The sequence below is a fragment of the Phaethon lepturus genome, unplaced genomic scaffold, assembly GCF_000687285.1.
Source record: "Phaethon lepturus isolate BGI_N335 unplaced genomic scaffold, ASM68728v1 scaffold7584, whole genome shotgun sequence".
Classification (NCBI taxonomy): domain Eukaryota; kingdom Metazoa; phylum Chordata; class Aves; order Phaethontiformes; family Phaethontidae; genus Phaethon; species Phaethon lepturus.
In genome coordinates, this window is record NW_010532595.1 from 256 (window position 1) to 17,438 (window position 17,183).

At 37.3% G+C, this 17,183-nt stretch overlaps 1 protein-coding gene across 1 annotated transcript in view; it reads left to right on the forward strand.

The window, feature by feature from the left end:
- Positions 1-4,722: 4,722 nt before the first annotated feature.
- CAT (catalase) overlaps positions 4,723-17,183 on the forward strand; it is a gene marked incomplete at its 5' end in the record, with an annotated part of 14,324 nt that continues 1,863 nt past the window's right edge. Inside the window, 9 exons of the mRNA XM_010284876.1 lie at positions 4,723-4,944; positions 5,970-6,080; positions 7,548-7,678; positions 8,628-8,732; positions 9,751-9,876; positions 11,638-11,829; positions 12,746-12,898; positions 14,063-14,201; positions 16,681-16,811. Of these exons, the coding sequence (XP_010283178.1) occupies positions 4,723-4,944; positions 5,970-6,080; positions 7,548-7,678; positions 8,628-8,732; positions 9,751-9,876; positions 11,638-11,829; positions 12,746-12,898; positions 14,063-14,201; positions 16,681-16,811 (1,310 nt within the window). The remainder of the gene's footprint in view (positions 4,945-5,969; positions 6,081-7,547; positions 7,679-8,627; positions 8,733-9,750; positions 9,877-11,637; positions 11,830-12,745; positions 12,899-14,062; positions 14,202-16,680; positions 16,812-17,183) is intronic.

Consider the following 17,183-nt stretch of genomic DNA (forward strand, 5'->3'; position numbering starts at 1 on the left):
CGCGGGCACAGCTGCCGTGTCCACAGCCCCCCATTTTAGGCAGGAATGGGGCTTGCCTGTGCCCCAGCAGACAGGTCCTTGGGCAAAGTTGTTTTTTTGGTTTGTTTTTTTTTTTTTTTGTCTCGAGTCAGATATTCACGTTTTCAGTTCTGTCTTATCACATTTGACAGAACCCAGGGAAAATGTAACTGGGGAATAGTATAAAAGATAAGGTACGCGCAGCAATGTGTGGAGACTTCTTTACCAGGTTGAAGAGGATTGGGGCAGGTGGTTGGTTAAAACCATAAGAACATATAGTCAACAGCCTGGCACTCTTCAGAAGGTGTGGAATATACCCCAAAATATTTGGGTAAATGTAGAAATACTGCAATAGTTGATTTCCCTTCTTCATCAAATCACTGTGACAGTTTCTACTATGTATTTTCCGATGGAAATGTGAATTTGGCATTAAATACTTTTTCTGTCGGTTATACTAAGCAGCAGTCTTACAAGACACAAGTGGATGGTGGTTAAGTCAACTTGATTTTATTTTTTTTCTCCTCTGTTCTAACAAGTACTGTATGAAAACTACCTTCCAGTGATGAATTGTGACTTCATCATATTCTAGCATGTTCTACAATATTTTAATTTTGTACCCTGAGTAATACTTTTCATATGGATGTTGGCTTTTCTGTAACGAAGCAGTATTTGAATACAGGTCAAGGTTAATTTGAAGGTTGGGAGGCAACCCAAAGTCTCTGTTGCATAAGAAGTCATGAGACCTTTGGATAGAAAGTAGGGAAGACTTACTAGAATTTTAAAGTGACTTGTGTAAGGTGCAAAGTATCAGTAATGCCTGGAAGTATGTACTTTGATGTATGGTGTTTACAACAGCTGTGACTAAAATTCTCCTGGCTTTGTTTCCCTTCTTTCTGTTACAGCAGGTTAGAGCTGTAATGAAATACCCAAGCAGATTTGAAAGTGCTTATCTTTTAAGGTTTTGACTGTGTGCGGCTCCCAACCATATGAAAATACAGGCATCAAACAAACTCGAGTCCAAAAGTAGTATGAGAATTCTTAAAAACTACTGTTTTTTTCTCTCCCTTTACACTGATAGAACTTGTTCTGTGTGCCCCACATAACATTATCCTGAAACTAAAGTGAATATATCTTACCATTTAAAAAAAATAAATAGTGTTTGTACTTCTAATGTGAATGTTAGAAAGAACTTTTCAGAAAGTCTGCCTGCACAAAAGAGACTTTACAACCACAAAGCTGTTAAAATCTTTGATATGTTTATTTTCAAAAAGCTGTGGTTTTAGCTACTACTTCTAGTAGTCTGAAATGTTAGTATTATAGGAGAAGGGGTTTTCAGACAACAGTATAGCTTGTTGGTTTGAGAAGGGCTGCATTACCTCTCCAAATTTTATTCTGTTACATGCATAGTTTACAAATAATATGCAAGGTTTTTTCCTACCCTTGAGGTAATCTCACGGAAGTTATTGTAAAGGTATAGGTGAATCAAAAGGACTCAAAAAGTCTCCTGAAGACTAAAGTTTCACTTTTTCTTCTTTTACCAAGCTCTCACAAGGGCTTTGTGGAGGAGAAGGTCCCAGGTGTTGGTATATGTATTATAGTCCTACCACTGTGTAGTTAAACGTACTGGGCTTCTTAGAATTTATTAAGAACTCCAGGATAAACAGGGCTCTAATTCAACATACCTTTTGTGTTTCTCAGTGGACTGAGTGAAACTTGGTTGCTGCTTCAAGATGGCATAGTTATTAGTGACTTTAAAAAGTCACTGTGTGGATGGGGAAGGGGTCTTAAGAGCTATGGCTCATGTTAAAAAAAAAAAAAAAGTTACCAGAATCTAGAACCCAAGTTTGCTTTTCTTCGAATTATAGTAGTCAGAATTCATAAATGGTGCTGAAGCTGTACACAGGGTTTTTGTGTAGCAGTGCCACAGGTTGCCTTAGAGAAGGGATGAAGTGAAAGTCTCTACGTGTACGTAGAACATGTGGGAAGGATGGAAATGTCTGTAATGAATGATAACACCAGGAGGTTGGAGAGGAAAGTGCAGCAGCTTAGGATGTCATTGATAAGATTGTTCTTTTTCATCACATTACAGCAAGCTTGCCTGTCTTAAATGAGTATGATAGTCATCAATACAACAACCCTCAATGAATTTATGATTAGAAGAACTTAATACATTGTGTTTTAGTTGTGAGAAACTTGAAAATTTTAATCAGCAAAACTAATGAAGATAAAAGAAGAATATTGGCAGTGCTGGAAGCTGACTTAAAAAAAAAAAAAATAGTAGTTTTCCCTAAACAAACTGTGAAAAAATTTCTTGGCGTAAGAGTTCAATTAAAAGCGTTGTGATGTGTGAGCATTTTATAGGCTCATCTTGCAGACGGTACTGTGTCCTAAAAAAGGGCTTTTCAAAGTGGAGGCTTAGAATGAGTTTTGAGATGGGTTGCCTGTAGCTTTCATGCCTCAGTACGGAAAAATATGTCAGGGTAATGAGCTGATAATATAATTAATTTGTGCTGGGTAATTATCTTGAAAGTAGAATATTTTAACACTTACTACACTGAATCGGGGAATGGATGAATGAGCTTTTTCCTAAAGTTCCTTGAATATGGCGGCGTCCTTTTAGCTGCTTTAATATATGAAATTAAATTCTAATTTTAAGCATTTCTAAGTTCTGATTCTAAACATTTGTAACGGCAATGTAAGCAATTTCTAGTTCAAGATGATAGCTAAAACCTAATAAAGCATACATATTTAAGGATTTATATGGAAATAAGGATACATAATTAAGGATTTATGTGAAATTATATGGAGCCTGTATATTAGGGTATCATTTTAAGAAGCTGGACTCTTAGACTCAGGATGGAAGACCTTCCTGTGCTAACTAGGTGGTTTCTCAAAGTGAGCAGTGAAATAGTTTCCTTTGGCTCATTTAAAACTGAGCAAAACATAAAGTAGGAAGCATGTGATATAAAAGTAATAGAAAGAATACCAAGAATAGTTCTTCTCTTGCATATTTCCCTTGACAAGTTATAGATAATGTTTTGATTCAAGCAGATGTTCCTTTGACTTACCACTTTAACTTTATTTAAGGTATTTTAACTTTCCTGTAAGTTTTTAACATCATGTTCCTGTTTGTAACAGATTATATATTGTCCTTTTTAAATGTTTGTACAAATTTCAGTGTAGGTTAGGAGTTCAGGCATCCTGAAGGAGTTGACTTTATACTTGTAGCTTTATGCTAATGAATGGGTGAATGAAGAATAAAGAACTTGGCTATCTTTGGAATTCAAGCCAGCTAGAGTAGTGTGTACTGCATATTAGTAAGAACACATTGGAAATGCAGTTATCCTGTCAAATGTCTTTCATGTGGTTATTCACATACCTAAGGTAAACAAAGATGTATTTAATTCTGCCTTATCCAGAGCTCTGGGTGTAGATGTGAGTAGTTGTTCTTTCCCCTTTCCCCAAGAATATACTCTTGGAAAAAACCTGGAGGCTAGTCCGATTCAGTATACTCTTCCATGAGATACGGATGGGAATTTTGCTTGTTTACAGTAATTGAAACACTTGAAGCAGAACTTAAATTGTTGAAAGTTGGAATCCCATAAAGTCGTTGATATAAAAATGAAGGTCTTCTCATCAAGAGTTACTTCTTCCTTCTCTTTACCATCCCTTTTCATTTACGGAACTTTAAAAGAAGGAGAACTACTCAGGAGGGGATGAGTGAGTGTATTCTGGTGCATTTCCTGTGGTTCAGGTGCGTGGATGCCACTGGCAGAAGAGGGTAGGATGGTATGGATAGAGAGCCTATATGGATGTATGTCAGTTTAGTGCAACATGTAACTGTGGATTTTTTTTTTTTAAGAAAGTGGAAATATGCTCAGTTATACTGCTACAGAGTTCCAGCAGGTGTTTCTTGGAGTAGCTGTTTTTTTCAGGTACAGGGTCACTCCTACTTTACAAGGTGCTGCAGCTTGAAGTAGCCTACAAGAATGGTTAACTTAAGACTTGGTATGGAAGGGAAGAGGATGAGTATGGGCTATCTTGGGCAGTTCTCTTAAAGACAGTGATGATGCTAGTAAAAAAAAAAAAATTCTGGTTTGCTGTCCTTTAAACAGGGCATTTATTGACAGTAGGGCTTCTTAGGGCTTTTGTTAATCTTAGTCCTTCCATGGTTCAAGAGTCTAGAATGATGATTCCTCAGGTGCTCTTGCTTATGTTATTTTTTTTATAGCTTTTCCAGACCAACAGTAATCATGGGTACCCCCTATTAGTCTTTATGCTGTGTGACTATAGCTCTGTTCTTACGCCTCCATCCTTGTATTGACATTACCTTCTTCCTTTCCTTGCTCCCTTACTACTCTCCAGCAGCTATTCCTTTTCTAACTTGCTCTCTTCCCATCCTGTCCTGTTGAGGTGGGGCGCAAACTGAACCTTAATTCATGTTTTAAGATTGACACTTCATACTTTCTTGAAGCAAGAGCTTCAAGTAATAAAAAGTAATATTTCTGAACCGTGGAAGACATTCTTGGATTATACATGACTTGAACTTCCCTTCTTAAATAGCTGCAGTCATAGTACTATGATGTAGTTAGATACCTATATTTTCTGTAACGAGTTCCAGAATCTTACATAACTTAGCTATATACTTGTTAATACATCCTATGACACATAACAGGCATGCATGTTGTGTGGCTTTAAATATAGAGGGTGTTTTAATTTCTGGTGTTGTGATACTGACTGTGTCTCGCTTTCAGAAAGCAGACGTCTTGACCACCGGTGCTGGGAACCCAGTAGGGGATAAGCTTAATATTCTGACAGTAGGGCCACATGGACCTCTTCTTGTTCAAGATGTTGTTTTCACTGATGAGATGGCTCATTTTGACAGAGAGAGGATTCCTGAAAGAGTTGTGCATGCAAAAGGAGCAGGTATGATTAAAAACACATACTTTTTCTCTGTGTAGAATTAGACTTTAAAAACTCTTTGAGTGAATGCCTGGATTGTTACAGATAAATTGCATTATATTATCTAGACTTTAGTATTATAGATTGTAATAATTATATGTCACAACAGTGAGAACAGGAGGTAAGGCCTGCTTTAGAAGAACTCAATGCCAAAACTTTAAGCACTGAAAAACTGTTTAAAAAGAAAAAAAGATAAAAAATACAGTTACAGCCTTTAGATTTTTACTGTATTTGCTGTAATCTCTGCTTCTTCTGTTCCTCCATAGTACCCCATTCCTCTGGAATGGAAGACTTACCCATCTCTATTTTAACGTCTGTCTGCATGTTATTTGGTAGAGATTCTTTTCTTTGTCATCCGATGTATCTGTCTGCCAAAGGAAGATGATGATGATCTAATACTTAAATTTTTAAAAAACCTAAATCAATTAATTTTAAAATTTGTTATTGATCTTAGTAGGGTAGAACTGACATCTCTGATTTTTGTTATGTATTGCCCTAGAAGAAGAAAATAGGGGACTGAATTTGTAATGTGAATGTACATGGAAAAGACTTCTCTGTGGGGCTGGGAAGAATTTTGTTGCTTCATCCAGCTTACAGGTGGACCAAAAATTCTGCAACACAGACCAGGATTAAAGAAAGACTTGTCTTGCTCTGAGATAAATATGCAAATCTTGGCAGAAGGGCATCCAAAAAGCTACTGTGTATTATTTTGCACAGTAGAAATGTGGTCTGTATTGCTGCTGGGAACTGTTAAGAATCAGTGAAGGCAGGGGGAGTGAGAACCATGCAAATAGTAGTTTGTGTTAAGTAAATTTTATTTTGTGAAAATTGAGTGTCTTAGTGCATAGATATGACCTGTGTTTAAACTGGTGTATTTCCATGCTCCCTTTTGACTTAAAGTTGTGTGTTGGACCACACTGGAATAACAGATATGTGATGAGTGGAAGGAAGGTGTCTAGATCTGATATTTTGAATTTACTTTTCTTCAGGAGCCTTTGGCTATTTTGAAGTCACTCATGATATTACCAAGTATTGTAAGGCTAAAGTGTTTGAACACATTGGAAAAAGAACTCCAATTGCTATACGATTCTCCACTGTTGGTAAGGCTCTAAAGTTATTGTACATCTTCTTAAATGTGTACCATAGTTACACTGATAGCAATGTTTGCATTGTGGAGCATTTAATGTACTTAAGGTAGTTTGAAATGCTTTTTGCCAACCAATTCCTCTTCTGTGAATTTAAATCGTAAGACCTTAAGCAGCTTTTGCATCTTTCTGCCAGGCTCTCCATAGGCACTTTTCTATCTGGAATGTGAGAGAAAGCACAGTCTGAGCTATTTTTTTGTTCTGACAGAAAGCTTGCTTTGTTTCTGGGTGGATCATAATCAACTCTTGCATACTGCAGTTTAACACTTGAAAGTTTAGTTAACACTTGAAAGTTAAATACCTATAATCTCTTATGCTGTAGGAATGTTTTGGGGATAAATGCTGTAAAGTAAGCACTAGGTAAAGAAGAATAAACAATCTTCCATAAATAAACTTATTTCTATAGAGCTGAATGCATAAACTAGCAAAATCTTATATTGTGGTAGTTGAAACATGCATTATGATCAGTATCTTGTCTGATAGAAAAATGATCTTTCAAGACATATGTGTTACTACTGTATCTGTATTTAAAAGAAAAGAAATCCTAGTGAGGATTTGGTTCTGGAAGTAGTATTGGAGAGAAAAAAGTAGTCCAACAAGGCTCAAGGAGCTGCTGGTTTTGGCCTACTGGCTTTTCCCTGTGTCACCAAAACTTAAGGAGTCAGGGAATGTTATACAGGGGAGAGATGCGCAGCTGAGTTTGAGCTGCAGATTGTGTGCTGAAGTGGGTTCTTGCATCATTACCTGTCCTTTCCCTGCTCTGTGAGAACACTTTTCTTCCTAGCTACAGTACTACGCTTTTTTTTTTTTAAATGAGAGAACATGTCCTTATTATTTCATCATGATGTTTAGCATTAGCGGTTCCTGAATACTTCTGGAACACTCTTGCTCAGGTATTGTGGTAGGCACTTCTGCTCTGGTACAAAGTTACCCATTGAAAGGGCTGTTTTGGCTAAAGCAGGAGGGGACTTAAAAGGGTTGGAACTCTTCTGTAATAAATACGCTTTTTATTAGGCATGCCATTTAGATTGCTACCTTTCAAATAAGAGCTTTCATACTGGGGTTTGATGTGCAGAAACTAGTGTGGTTTTTGCCAATGCAGCCTTATAATCTGATGTTGTCTCTTGTTAGTGATAATGCAAATTCCACTCTTAATTTATTCAAGTGGATATACTTGTTTGTTTTTTCTTTTAACTGTGGCCCAAATGCTTGGGGGGGGTGTCTGTTCACACTTTGGAAACTTCTAGTGCCTGAAGTATTCTTGAAAATACGCCAGAAATTCCTTGGCTTAGAAAAGACTTAAATTAATAAACCCCACCCTTTTAGGATTTTATGGCATATTCTCAAGTTCTCTGTTTTTATGCTTACGACTTGTATGCATTTCCTGTCATAACGCTCTATATGTTCATGTGTTTCTTCAAGCTGGAGAATCTGGGTCAGCTGATACAGTTCGTGACCCTCGAGGCTTTGCAATGAAATTCTATACAGAAGAGGGTAATTGGGATCTTGTGGGAAATAATACTCCGATCTTCTTTATTCGAGATGCAATGTTGGTGAGTAAGCACAAAAGACGAGGGTATTGTGAAAGAGTCCAAAAGTTCGTTCACATCTTGTTCTTGCTTCACTGAGAAGCAAAAGCTGTTGTATTGACACACTTAAACTTTGTTGTTTGTTAGATGGTCCAAACTTTTTTGACTTGAAAAGGTTTTATTTAAAAATAAAATAAATTTAAGAACTAATGCTTGATTACTTAAGTGGTTTCATACCACAAATAGCACACACATCTAGTTGTGTTTGCTAGTGCACGTGCCACAGCAGAATAGCCAGCAAGTGAGTGCGTTGTCATGTTTTTAACTTCAGATCTGACCTGTTTCACTGGTGTTCAAATTAGCTGTTTTACTCTGCAGACAGTTTTTGAATTCTGAGGCTCTTTGGGGGGGAGGGTTGGAAGAAGATTTTCACTTTAAAAGCTTCTTGCAAATTCCTTTTCCTAAATCTGATTTTTTTTTTTCTTTTAATATAAGTTTAATGGCACTCTAAGTAGAAGGACTTTGCTTGAGTGGAGGAGTCCTGCACAGATATTTTATAGTATCTCTGTATTCATTTAAGAGTCAGATATTCAGTAAAGTTCAGATATACAAATTTGAAAATATTTTCCTCTCACTTTATCAGTCACAAACTGAAAGCATTCTTCAGCTTTGAACAGCCTGTGTATCCTAATTGTAAATGTTTCACTTTCCCCTACCCTAATTTTACTGGTCTGTGAATGAATTTGGTTGCAGGAGGGATATGACAATATTTTTTTTTTTAGGATCTTACAACTTTGTCTCATCTTTCAGTGTGCTGTTCCTTTCAGTTAAGTGTGTTGAAAAAACTGTTTGTCTTGTTTTTGCTTAGTATACCCCATATAATTTGGAGGTGTTACAGAACTCTTCCCTTTTTCCCCCCCCACCCCCCCGCGCCCCATCTCTTTCCTCCATCCTCCACTTCTGGACAAATTAGTTTCCATCCTTCATCCATAGCCAAAAGAGGAACCCTCAGACTCACTTGAAGGATCCAGACATGGTGTGGGACTTCTGGAGTCTTCGCCCTGAGTCTTTGCATCAAGTAAGTTTCTCCTTTGACTTTATTTTGTATGATTAAGAAAATCATGTTATGACAGTATATGTTTTTAACTCTTTTCCATGTTTTATCTAGAAGCCTAAATAATCTTCTAGGAACAGTAAAGGTGAAAGGCCTACAATAACTTTTTAAGGCTATTAGTACATGTATCTAGCCTTTTTTCTTTTAATGACTCTCTGAAATGGGTGTGATTCTTCTGTTTTTGTAACCATATTTTATATAGGGATGAAAGGGAAATTGCTACGTTTTCTAATGTTAGAGCTGTGGAGATACTGATGAACAACAAACTGTTAATGCTAGAATAGTTATGGGATGTAATGTAAACACATACATGGAATCTAATGCTATCACATACAAGTTTGTTTAAAGCTGTATGTTGTGTCACACATTAGATAAACTGCAAAACGACTAATTATTCTGAAATGTATATAAGAATGTTAAGAAAAAGAAAACCTAATATAAAATTAATACACAGTTGCTTTTTTAAAAAAACAAAATGAGTTCATACAGAAGCCTTCCAGCAATTACTGATTGGAAAAAGTACCCAGAAGTGTTGTTAGTGCAGCATTTTTGAATATGTTTGCATGGTGGTATGTTTACTGCTTGAAGATTTTGAAGTTGTTAAGGACTTCAGTTTTCAGATTTTGTCTTTAACCTGGAAAAAAAAATGTTATTTGTAACTTAAATTAGCCATCCTTACCTGCCCTATGTATACAGGGAAATCATAACATTATCACTAGGTTAATGTCTTGTCCTTCAACGAATATTTCATGAGGGCATGAAACTACGTGGACATATAACTCACAGTTGTTCTTAGTACAAAACCAAAGCAGTCTTATTTTGTTAACACTCTTAAAACTTAAAATAGAAATTCCTCAAGGAATTCATACATTAAGATGGCTTCCAGTGATGCAGGTTAATACAATAAACGAAGTTTGTCTCAAATGGTCACTTCATTTTTGATCTGGTGAGTCCATTAATGTTGATTGCTCCTTCTCCTTAGGTGTCTTTCTTGTTCAGTGATCGTGGTATTCCTGATGGTTATCGCCATATGAATGGATATGGATCACATACTTTTAAACTGGTTAATGCTAGTGGAAAAGCAGTTTATTGCAAATTCCATGTGAAGGTATTGATATTTTTTCTATTTTCCCAGTTATCTATTGGAAGTATATATCATATTGGATTAAGAAAAACAGTTTAAATAGACTGTGTAAAAATGTTCTGTGACTTTTCAAGTTTAATTCAGAAAAGACTTGTTAGTGCATAGACTCAACCAAAAAGGTGTGGGGGGATTTTTATATCGGTTGCATGCCTTTAACAAATATGACAAGCATCATTGCTCTTGCTGTGACACAGTAGGTATTTACTAGACTGTAAAGACCTTTTCTTTGGGGAACTGTCGCTTGTTATTGAAGAACTCAGTCTGGGTGGTGAGCTCTGAGCATCTAGCTCAGCTTACTGTGTTTCAGCCTCATACCACTGGGTTTTTTGGGTGTGAAGCTGTGCAAGAACTTCCTGTCAGATTCCCTTGTCATCACTCAGTGCAGATGCAAGACTCTTCTAGCCCTTTGGAAATGTGTTTTATTCAGTGTGCGCTATGTTCCTGTTTCATGTTCATGGCTACACAGTAGTTCAGGTGCTTCTTCAGGTAAAAGTTCTCTCAGTCTGGTTGTGGTGGGTTTTGTTCCCGTTTAACATTTGGATATGAGCTGCATTGATCTAGTACTTTTAAGATGGCCTCAGCTGTGTACCAAAATATAAAAACTCTGTTTCCAAGAGCTCTGCAGCTGAAGCTCACAGAACCTCACTGAACTTCCATACTTCCGTGAGAAAGCAGTCTCTAGCATCTCCGGGGAGACCTTACTGCAGCCTTCCAGTACTTAAAGGGGGCCTGTAAGAAAGATGGGGACAGATTTTTTAGCAGGGCCTGTAGCAATAGGACAAGGGGTAATGGTTTTAAACTAAAAGAGGGTAGATTTAGACTAGATAGAACAAAGAAATTTTTGACAATGAGGGTGGTGAAACACTGGCACAGGTTGCTCAGAGAGGTGGTCGATGCCCCATCCCTGGATGCATCCCAGGTCAGGTTGGACGGGGCTCTGAGCAACCTGATCTCGTTGAAGATGTCCCTGCTCATTGCAGGGGGGTTGGACTAGATGACCTTTAAAGTTCCCTTCCAACCAAAGATTCTATCATTCTATCTTGCTTGAAAACAACTTCCCTTCAAAGTTTTGAAGGCCGTACATTTTCTTACATCATTAGACTTCAGTGGAGGCTGGACATCTACCTTTGAAGCAAGACTTTGGAAACCATTATGTTAAACTAAGAGGGATTGTATAGCAGCTTTTAGCCTTTGAGTTATCAAAAACTTACTAGAGTGATATTTTAATTAGCACTAAAGATGTCATGGAAAAAAGGGGGGGGGGGGGGGGGGGGGGAACGGAGGGGGGGGGTGGGGGGAACTGAGATTCATGTAGAATTCAGAACTTCCAGCCCTGAGGGCTGCTGCAACTGTTTTATCATTTTATGTTGGTATGTGATCTGTAGGAAAAGATGGGATGATGGGACAGTAAAGGAGCACTCCATCCTGTAAGGAGGGAGAGGAAACTGCTTTATTTGATGTGCTGCAGGGATCATACCATCAAGTTTGGTGTCTTGTGTTCTGCGGTATAGCATTACATATTTATGTCACTCTTATCAGAGAACTGGTTTTTATCTGGAAGGCAGCTGTTGAATGTAGTATTATTCTGAACTCAAATTATTGAAGATTGAAATGTGGACAGTCGCATTCTTAGGTAACAAGTTTTGTTAAACTACATTCTTATTAATGATTTCTGTAATGCTTTCTGCATGTTGTAACTGGTGTTACTGCTTTTATTGCTTTTAGACTGACCAGGGCATCAAAAATCTTTCTGTTGAAGAAGCAGGAAGATTAGCTTCTACTGATCCTGATTATGGAATACGTGATCTTTACAATGCCATTGCCAAGGGGGACTATCCATCATGGTCCTTCTACATTCAAGTTATGACGTTTGAAGAAGCAGAGAAGTTTCCGTTTAATCCTTTTGATTTAACTAAGGTATCTCTGTCACTGTTGTGAATGTTCAATTTCAGCTAGTTTAAGTAAGGTCATGAGATGAAAAAGTAGCAAATGCCAGAACTGAGCTTATCTGTAAAAAAAAAAAAAAAAAGTGTAACAGTTTCCGTGGAGTAGCACTGTTTTCTTACTAGCCCCTGTCAGTAAAGTTTGTCTGTCCTTTTTTATTCCTCCCTTCTATTTTTTAAGTCTGCTCTTTATTACGTGGTCCTGATGAGTCAGAAATTCTGGAGATGAAGTTATATTGACGTTATATCTGATGTTACTCTTCCTCAGTGAAATATGGCTAGGGCTTGATTCCAGGCCTGTAGATTACAACTGCGCTGCATTTCCGAAGATCATATAGTCACACCCTGAGCTCCACTGGTTTTAGTGTTGTTGATCATGTAGTTTCTAATTGCATGGCTGATTTTGTCAGACTTCCAATTGCTGTTCCAAGGAATAGCTTATTGAAAGATACTAAACTTGTATTACGTTTTTTTCCCCCCTCTAATATTACTCTCCCAAAATGGCTAAAGACTTTTGAACTTGAAAATACAGGCTAACATGACAAAGAAAAGGCTAGTTAAGCTGGTTGCATTTTGAAGTAGCTGAAAACAATCCTGCTACCAGTTCTACCCACGATATTGCATTCCTAGGCAGTTTTTCACGTGCCTGTGGGTATTTCTTTTAAGTAGTCAAGTGCTGAGATTATGCTGGGATGATGAAATAAGTTGCATTAGTACTCTGTATTAATTGCAAAAGAGTTCTTAAAATAAGACATGTTTGTTAGCAAATGTATTTTTTTCAATCAAGACTTAAGTCAGGTAAGTAGCTAGTAGTTAGGCCTAGTAGTTATTTAAGCTGCATAATACTATAATAATGTTGATTTTAATGTATGTGTGTTTATATCTTCAAGATCTGGCCGCATGGTGACTACCCTCTCATCCCTGTGGGAAAGCTTGTCTTGAACAGGAACCCTGTGAATTACTTCGCAGAGGTAGAACAGATGGCATATGATCCTAGCAACATGCCACCTGGTATTGAACCTAGCCCTGATAAAATGCTGCAGGTAAACTACAATGCCCATAAGATATTACCTGAAGAGCGTTATGTTTGCTTTGCTGTTTATGAAAGCATTCCTATTCCTGTTTGTCTAGCAGGAGTAAACCTGAAAGATGGAAACCAACTGATTTATCTATTTATTTAATTAATTTTTGGGTGGTGTTTTTTTAGTGATCACTATTTGATGTGCTCATCCAAAATTTAAATATAAAAAGAATGGGAAAGAACTGATGGAGTAGAAAATCTAGAATTTAGGGGGCATCTGCAACGCCTGTCAAAGTTGATGGGGAAATCTATGTCTGGCAAGTACAGGATAAAGCCATAGCAGCGATGCATATTTATTCATGCTTTTACAGTTTATCTTAGAATTATAAACTCCTATGAGTGTGAGAGGTGGACTTCAAATGCTCTAAAATACAGATATAACTAATCCCTGATACAAATTGCAAGACTATCAGATTTCTTACAGGTCAAAATACCTGATTAAGACTAGCTGCAGTAGACTCTACTGTCTGCAGTCATGGATGTTTGCATGTTATACTTTTTCAGATTAAAACCAGATTGTTCTTTCAAATTATAGGCATGGAAACAAGAAGGTACGTTGACAGTTCTAACAGGATAAACTCGTGAACTGTCATGCATTTTGCAGGGGGATGTTTTGCCTCTCTTCGCTCCCACAAACTTCATGGTCAGAATCAATCTTTATGCTTGGCATGCAGATGTCACTAGAACTGCTTTAAATTCAGTTCAGTAAATAAATAAGGGACTACCGTATTTCAGATGTAATAAATTTGTAAATCTAAGGTTGAAAATAAGTAGGGAAATACTATATTATTCCTTAGTAATATTTAGCACCATTATAGTAATTTTCATCTCTACATGTGTAACCATTTTCCTGCTTCAGAATAACTTTTAGCATTCTGAAATTGGTAGGAAGCACCCAAGCTGCATAAATGCAATCTAACCTGCCAGTCTTCACTGGCTTTCTGGCAAGGTTAGTTTGTGGCCGAGTGTCACTTTGGACATAATTTGAAATATGTCAAGAACATGTATGCAAAGGAGAGAGTCTTCTACCTTTTACTAGTTAATGTATAGTGCTTTGAATTGGTATATACCACTTAAATGGTCTCTCTCAGCAAGTGGTAGTGAAAGTTTGTGATAAATCTTGTAGGGTCGTCTTTTTTCGTATCCTGACACTCATAGACACCGTCTGGGACCTAACTATCTACAAATTCCTGTGAACTGCCCCTTCAGAACTCGTGTGGCCAATTACCAGAGAGATGGACCGATGTGTGTTTCTGACAACCAAGGTAGTCATGAAAATATATTTAAATATAATGATACTTACGCATGTACTGCAGAATTCTTTTCGGTTCACAGGGGATTTAAGGTACTTGCTAAACAGATCACTTTATGGGATATTACTAACTTCTTATACCGTGAGAAATGCTACTTTTTCTCCTCAAGTGTTCAGGGTCTCTTGTGACTTTCCCTGAACTCAAGCTTATTACTGTACAACTTCCTGAGCTTCAGACTTCCCAATCTGTCTGGTTTTTTCCCTCTTACGTGAAAACTGTTCCTTACCTCTCATAATCTTTGTCAACCTTCTTGTGCCTCGAGATCCTTTTTGAGATTAGTTGGCCTCACCTGCAGTTCTTACAAATCCACATATGCCCTTTTCTGTAGAGTGCCCTAAATTTGTCCATGTGCCATTCCTAATACTCTCTTTAACTCGGTGCTCACTAGCAATCAAAGTAATTTACCTCAAACTATTCCAAATGAATGTAAGATCTATTTTGTGATAGGTAGTGACATATCTTAGAACCCATGGTTGTGCATGTATAAAGTTGCATGCATTTCTGTCCCCCATGTGAATTGCATGGCAAATAAAATTGTTTTCAAAAATTCACTGTTTTGGTATCGTGAAGTCATGTGTCAGTATAAATAGCCAGCTTTGATTTTGACTACGTTAAAGTTTGCAAGAGGCTAAGCTGTCAGTTTATTATTTGCTCCCTTTTCAGGTAATGTTACGGATGTGTTGAATAGTCCTCACGCAGATCCTTGAGGAGGGTCTTTCTGATTAATTCTTCTCACTACAAAAAGTGACCTTTTATTCCTGTATCCTATGTTCTTGATATGCTGCTAGTTGACAAGATAGTGACTTTTACCCTGTTATCTCCTGTTTGAGGGATCTTGTTGAAAGCATTCTTAAATCTGAATATATTGTAGTGCCTTCATTGCTTTTATTTGTCTATCCAGTTTGTCTCTTGTCAGTCTTGTACAAGTGTTGAGAATGAAAACTTCACTGTAAAACATAAGCATGCGTGTGTAGATTGCAGAATGCATTCTCTGTCTTTTTTTAAGACTTTAAAAGCAGCACGTGGATGTTCTTTATACATCTTCAGCCTTGTGTAAAGTAGTTGATCGTCTCTTAACTATAAGTGTTTTTCTATTCTATGTATGTAATTTTTACTTGCTACAAATAGACTGTCTTTTTTTAATTTTGTAAACAATGAGAGGGGGGGTAAAGGGGGGCTTTCTTCTTGGTTCCTGAAAAGTAGAATATTTGTCATGTTTACATAGTTGTTTAGAATGGGTGTATATCTCTTCTGTTAACCTAGGAAAGGAGGCTTTGTTTGGGTGTTTGAACAGGGGGTGGGGAGTTTTGAAGTGTTAAAAACAAGTGAAACTTAAGATTTGTTTAAAAACTTTAAAATAGGCCTTTAAGAGAAAGGGAGTTTTCAGGAGAACACCCTCAGTCAAATGAATTCAGTACTGTCCCTAGTTTATGTTCCTTTAAAGACTTCTAGACACGTGCTTGTTAAAGGGGTGTAAATTTAAAAAGTTATGAATTATTTAAAATGAAGAAATATGCTAGAGAAATGGTTTTGCAGAAGTCAGTTACCTCTTCGTTTCTACTTCTAAGGAAAAATCTATTATAAAAATAATAGAGATGGCCTAAATGTCTTTGAGAAATCTGTATTTGCCTTTCTTAAGTTTAAAGACTGGCTTTCATACACTAGTCCAATTTGTTAAACTGCTTTGCTTTCTGATTTCCCAAGAGACTGGGAAAGGCAAGGGTGTAAATGGCAAGACTAGAGCTTTAACTTCACCTCTATTCAACAGGTTATGTTCTGTCAGCCTTTGCCCTATAGTGACTGTTTTATACCTGAAAGTAAACAGGGGTATACCTAAGCTATGCCTCGTGCCAAAAACACTGTATTCTTCTGGGCTATGAATTCTAATAGTAAGGGAGGAGAGGGAAATACTTGGAAAACGAACTTGGGAACAGCTGTTCCTGTCCAAGAACAGATAATAAGTTTATTTTTATGCAGTTCTATAAGTTCATTGTATTTAGAATAAGCTCCCTACATAGTTAAGATTAGTAGTACTACAAATATGCAGATAAAAGTGTTTAGGTTTTTTATGCTGCCTTGGACTAAAACTTTGAACGACTTCCATGACTTCGTCTATTAAAATTCTCTGAGCAATGTTGTTGAGAGTGGCCAGACCTCCTTATTTCTAAAACAAATCAATTTTTACCCCAAAAACCTACTGAAATTCTGTTTGTAGGAAATGCTAAGTACTGGCTTGAAGGCACAGCTCCTGATGTTGAGCTGTATGTTGACAGAAAAATGCTGACAACTGTTTTTAATAAAGTGAATCGTAACTGGGTAACTGATTTAGGTTCTTCGCAAAGAACATTTTCTTTCCTCTGACTTACTCTGAGAGCTGGCATCTGATTGGTTTGGGTTCATTTTGGGCTGGGGGCTATTGCTTTTTTTCCAGGTGGTGCCCCAAACTATTATCCAAATAGTTTTACTGGTCCAGAAGACCAGCCCGTGGTAAAGGAGAGCCGTGTGTCCGTTTCGGGAGATGTGCAGCGCTTCAATAGTGCAAATGAAGATAATGTGACTCAGGTATGATGTATGAAAAGATTTTATATTGCTCACTAAGTAGGATGAGATTATAGGGTGAGTCTAGAGAATATCAATTAGAATGATTCAAACATAGCTCCGCTCTGAAGCATCTGGGCTAACGTAAAGCTCAGCTCTCATAAGAGCTTAGAAGATCTCAGTACAGCTTAATTTCATGAATAACTGAATTTTTGCTGACAGGACTGTTAGTGGATTCTCACAGACCTTTGCCATCCATATTCTGGGCATGGATATCTAGAGGTTGTGACTGTCTTCTTGCGATTGGTGTCTGCAGATACCAAAGCTAGAGTATTCATGTAATGTCATGATCATCAATTCCTGAATTGGACCACAGCACGAATATTTGTTTCCATT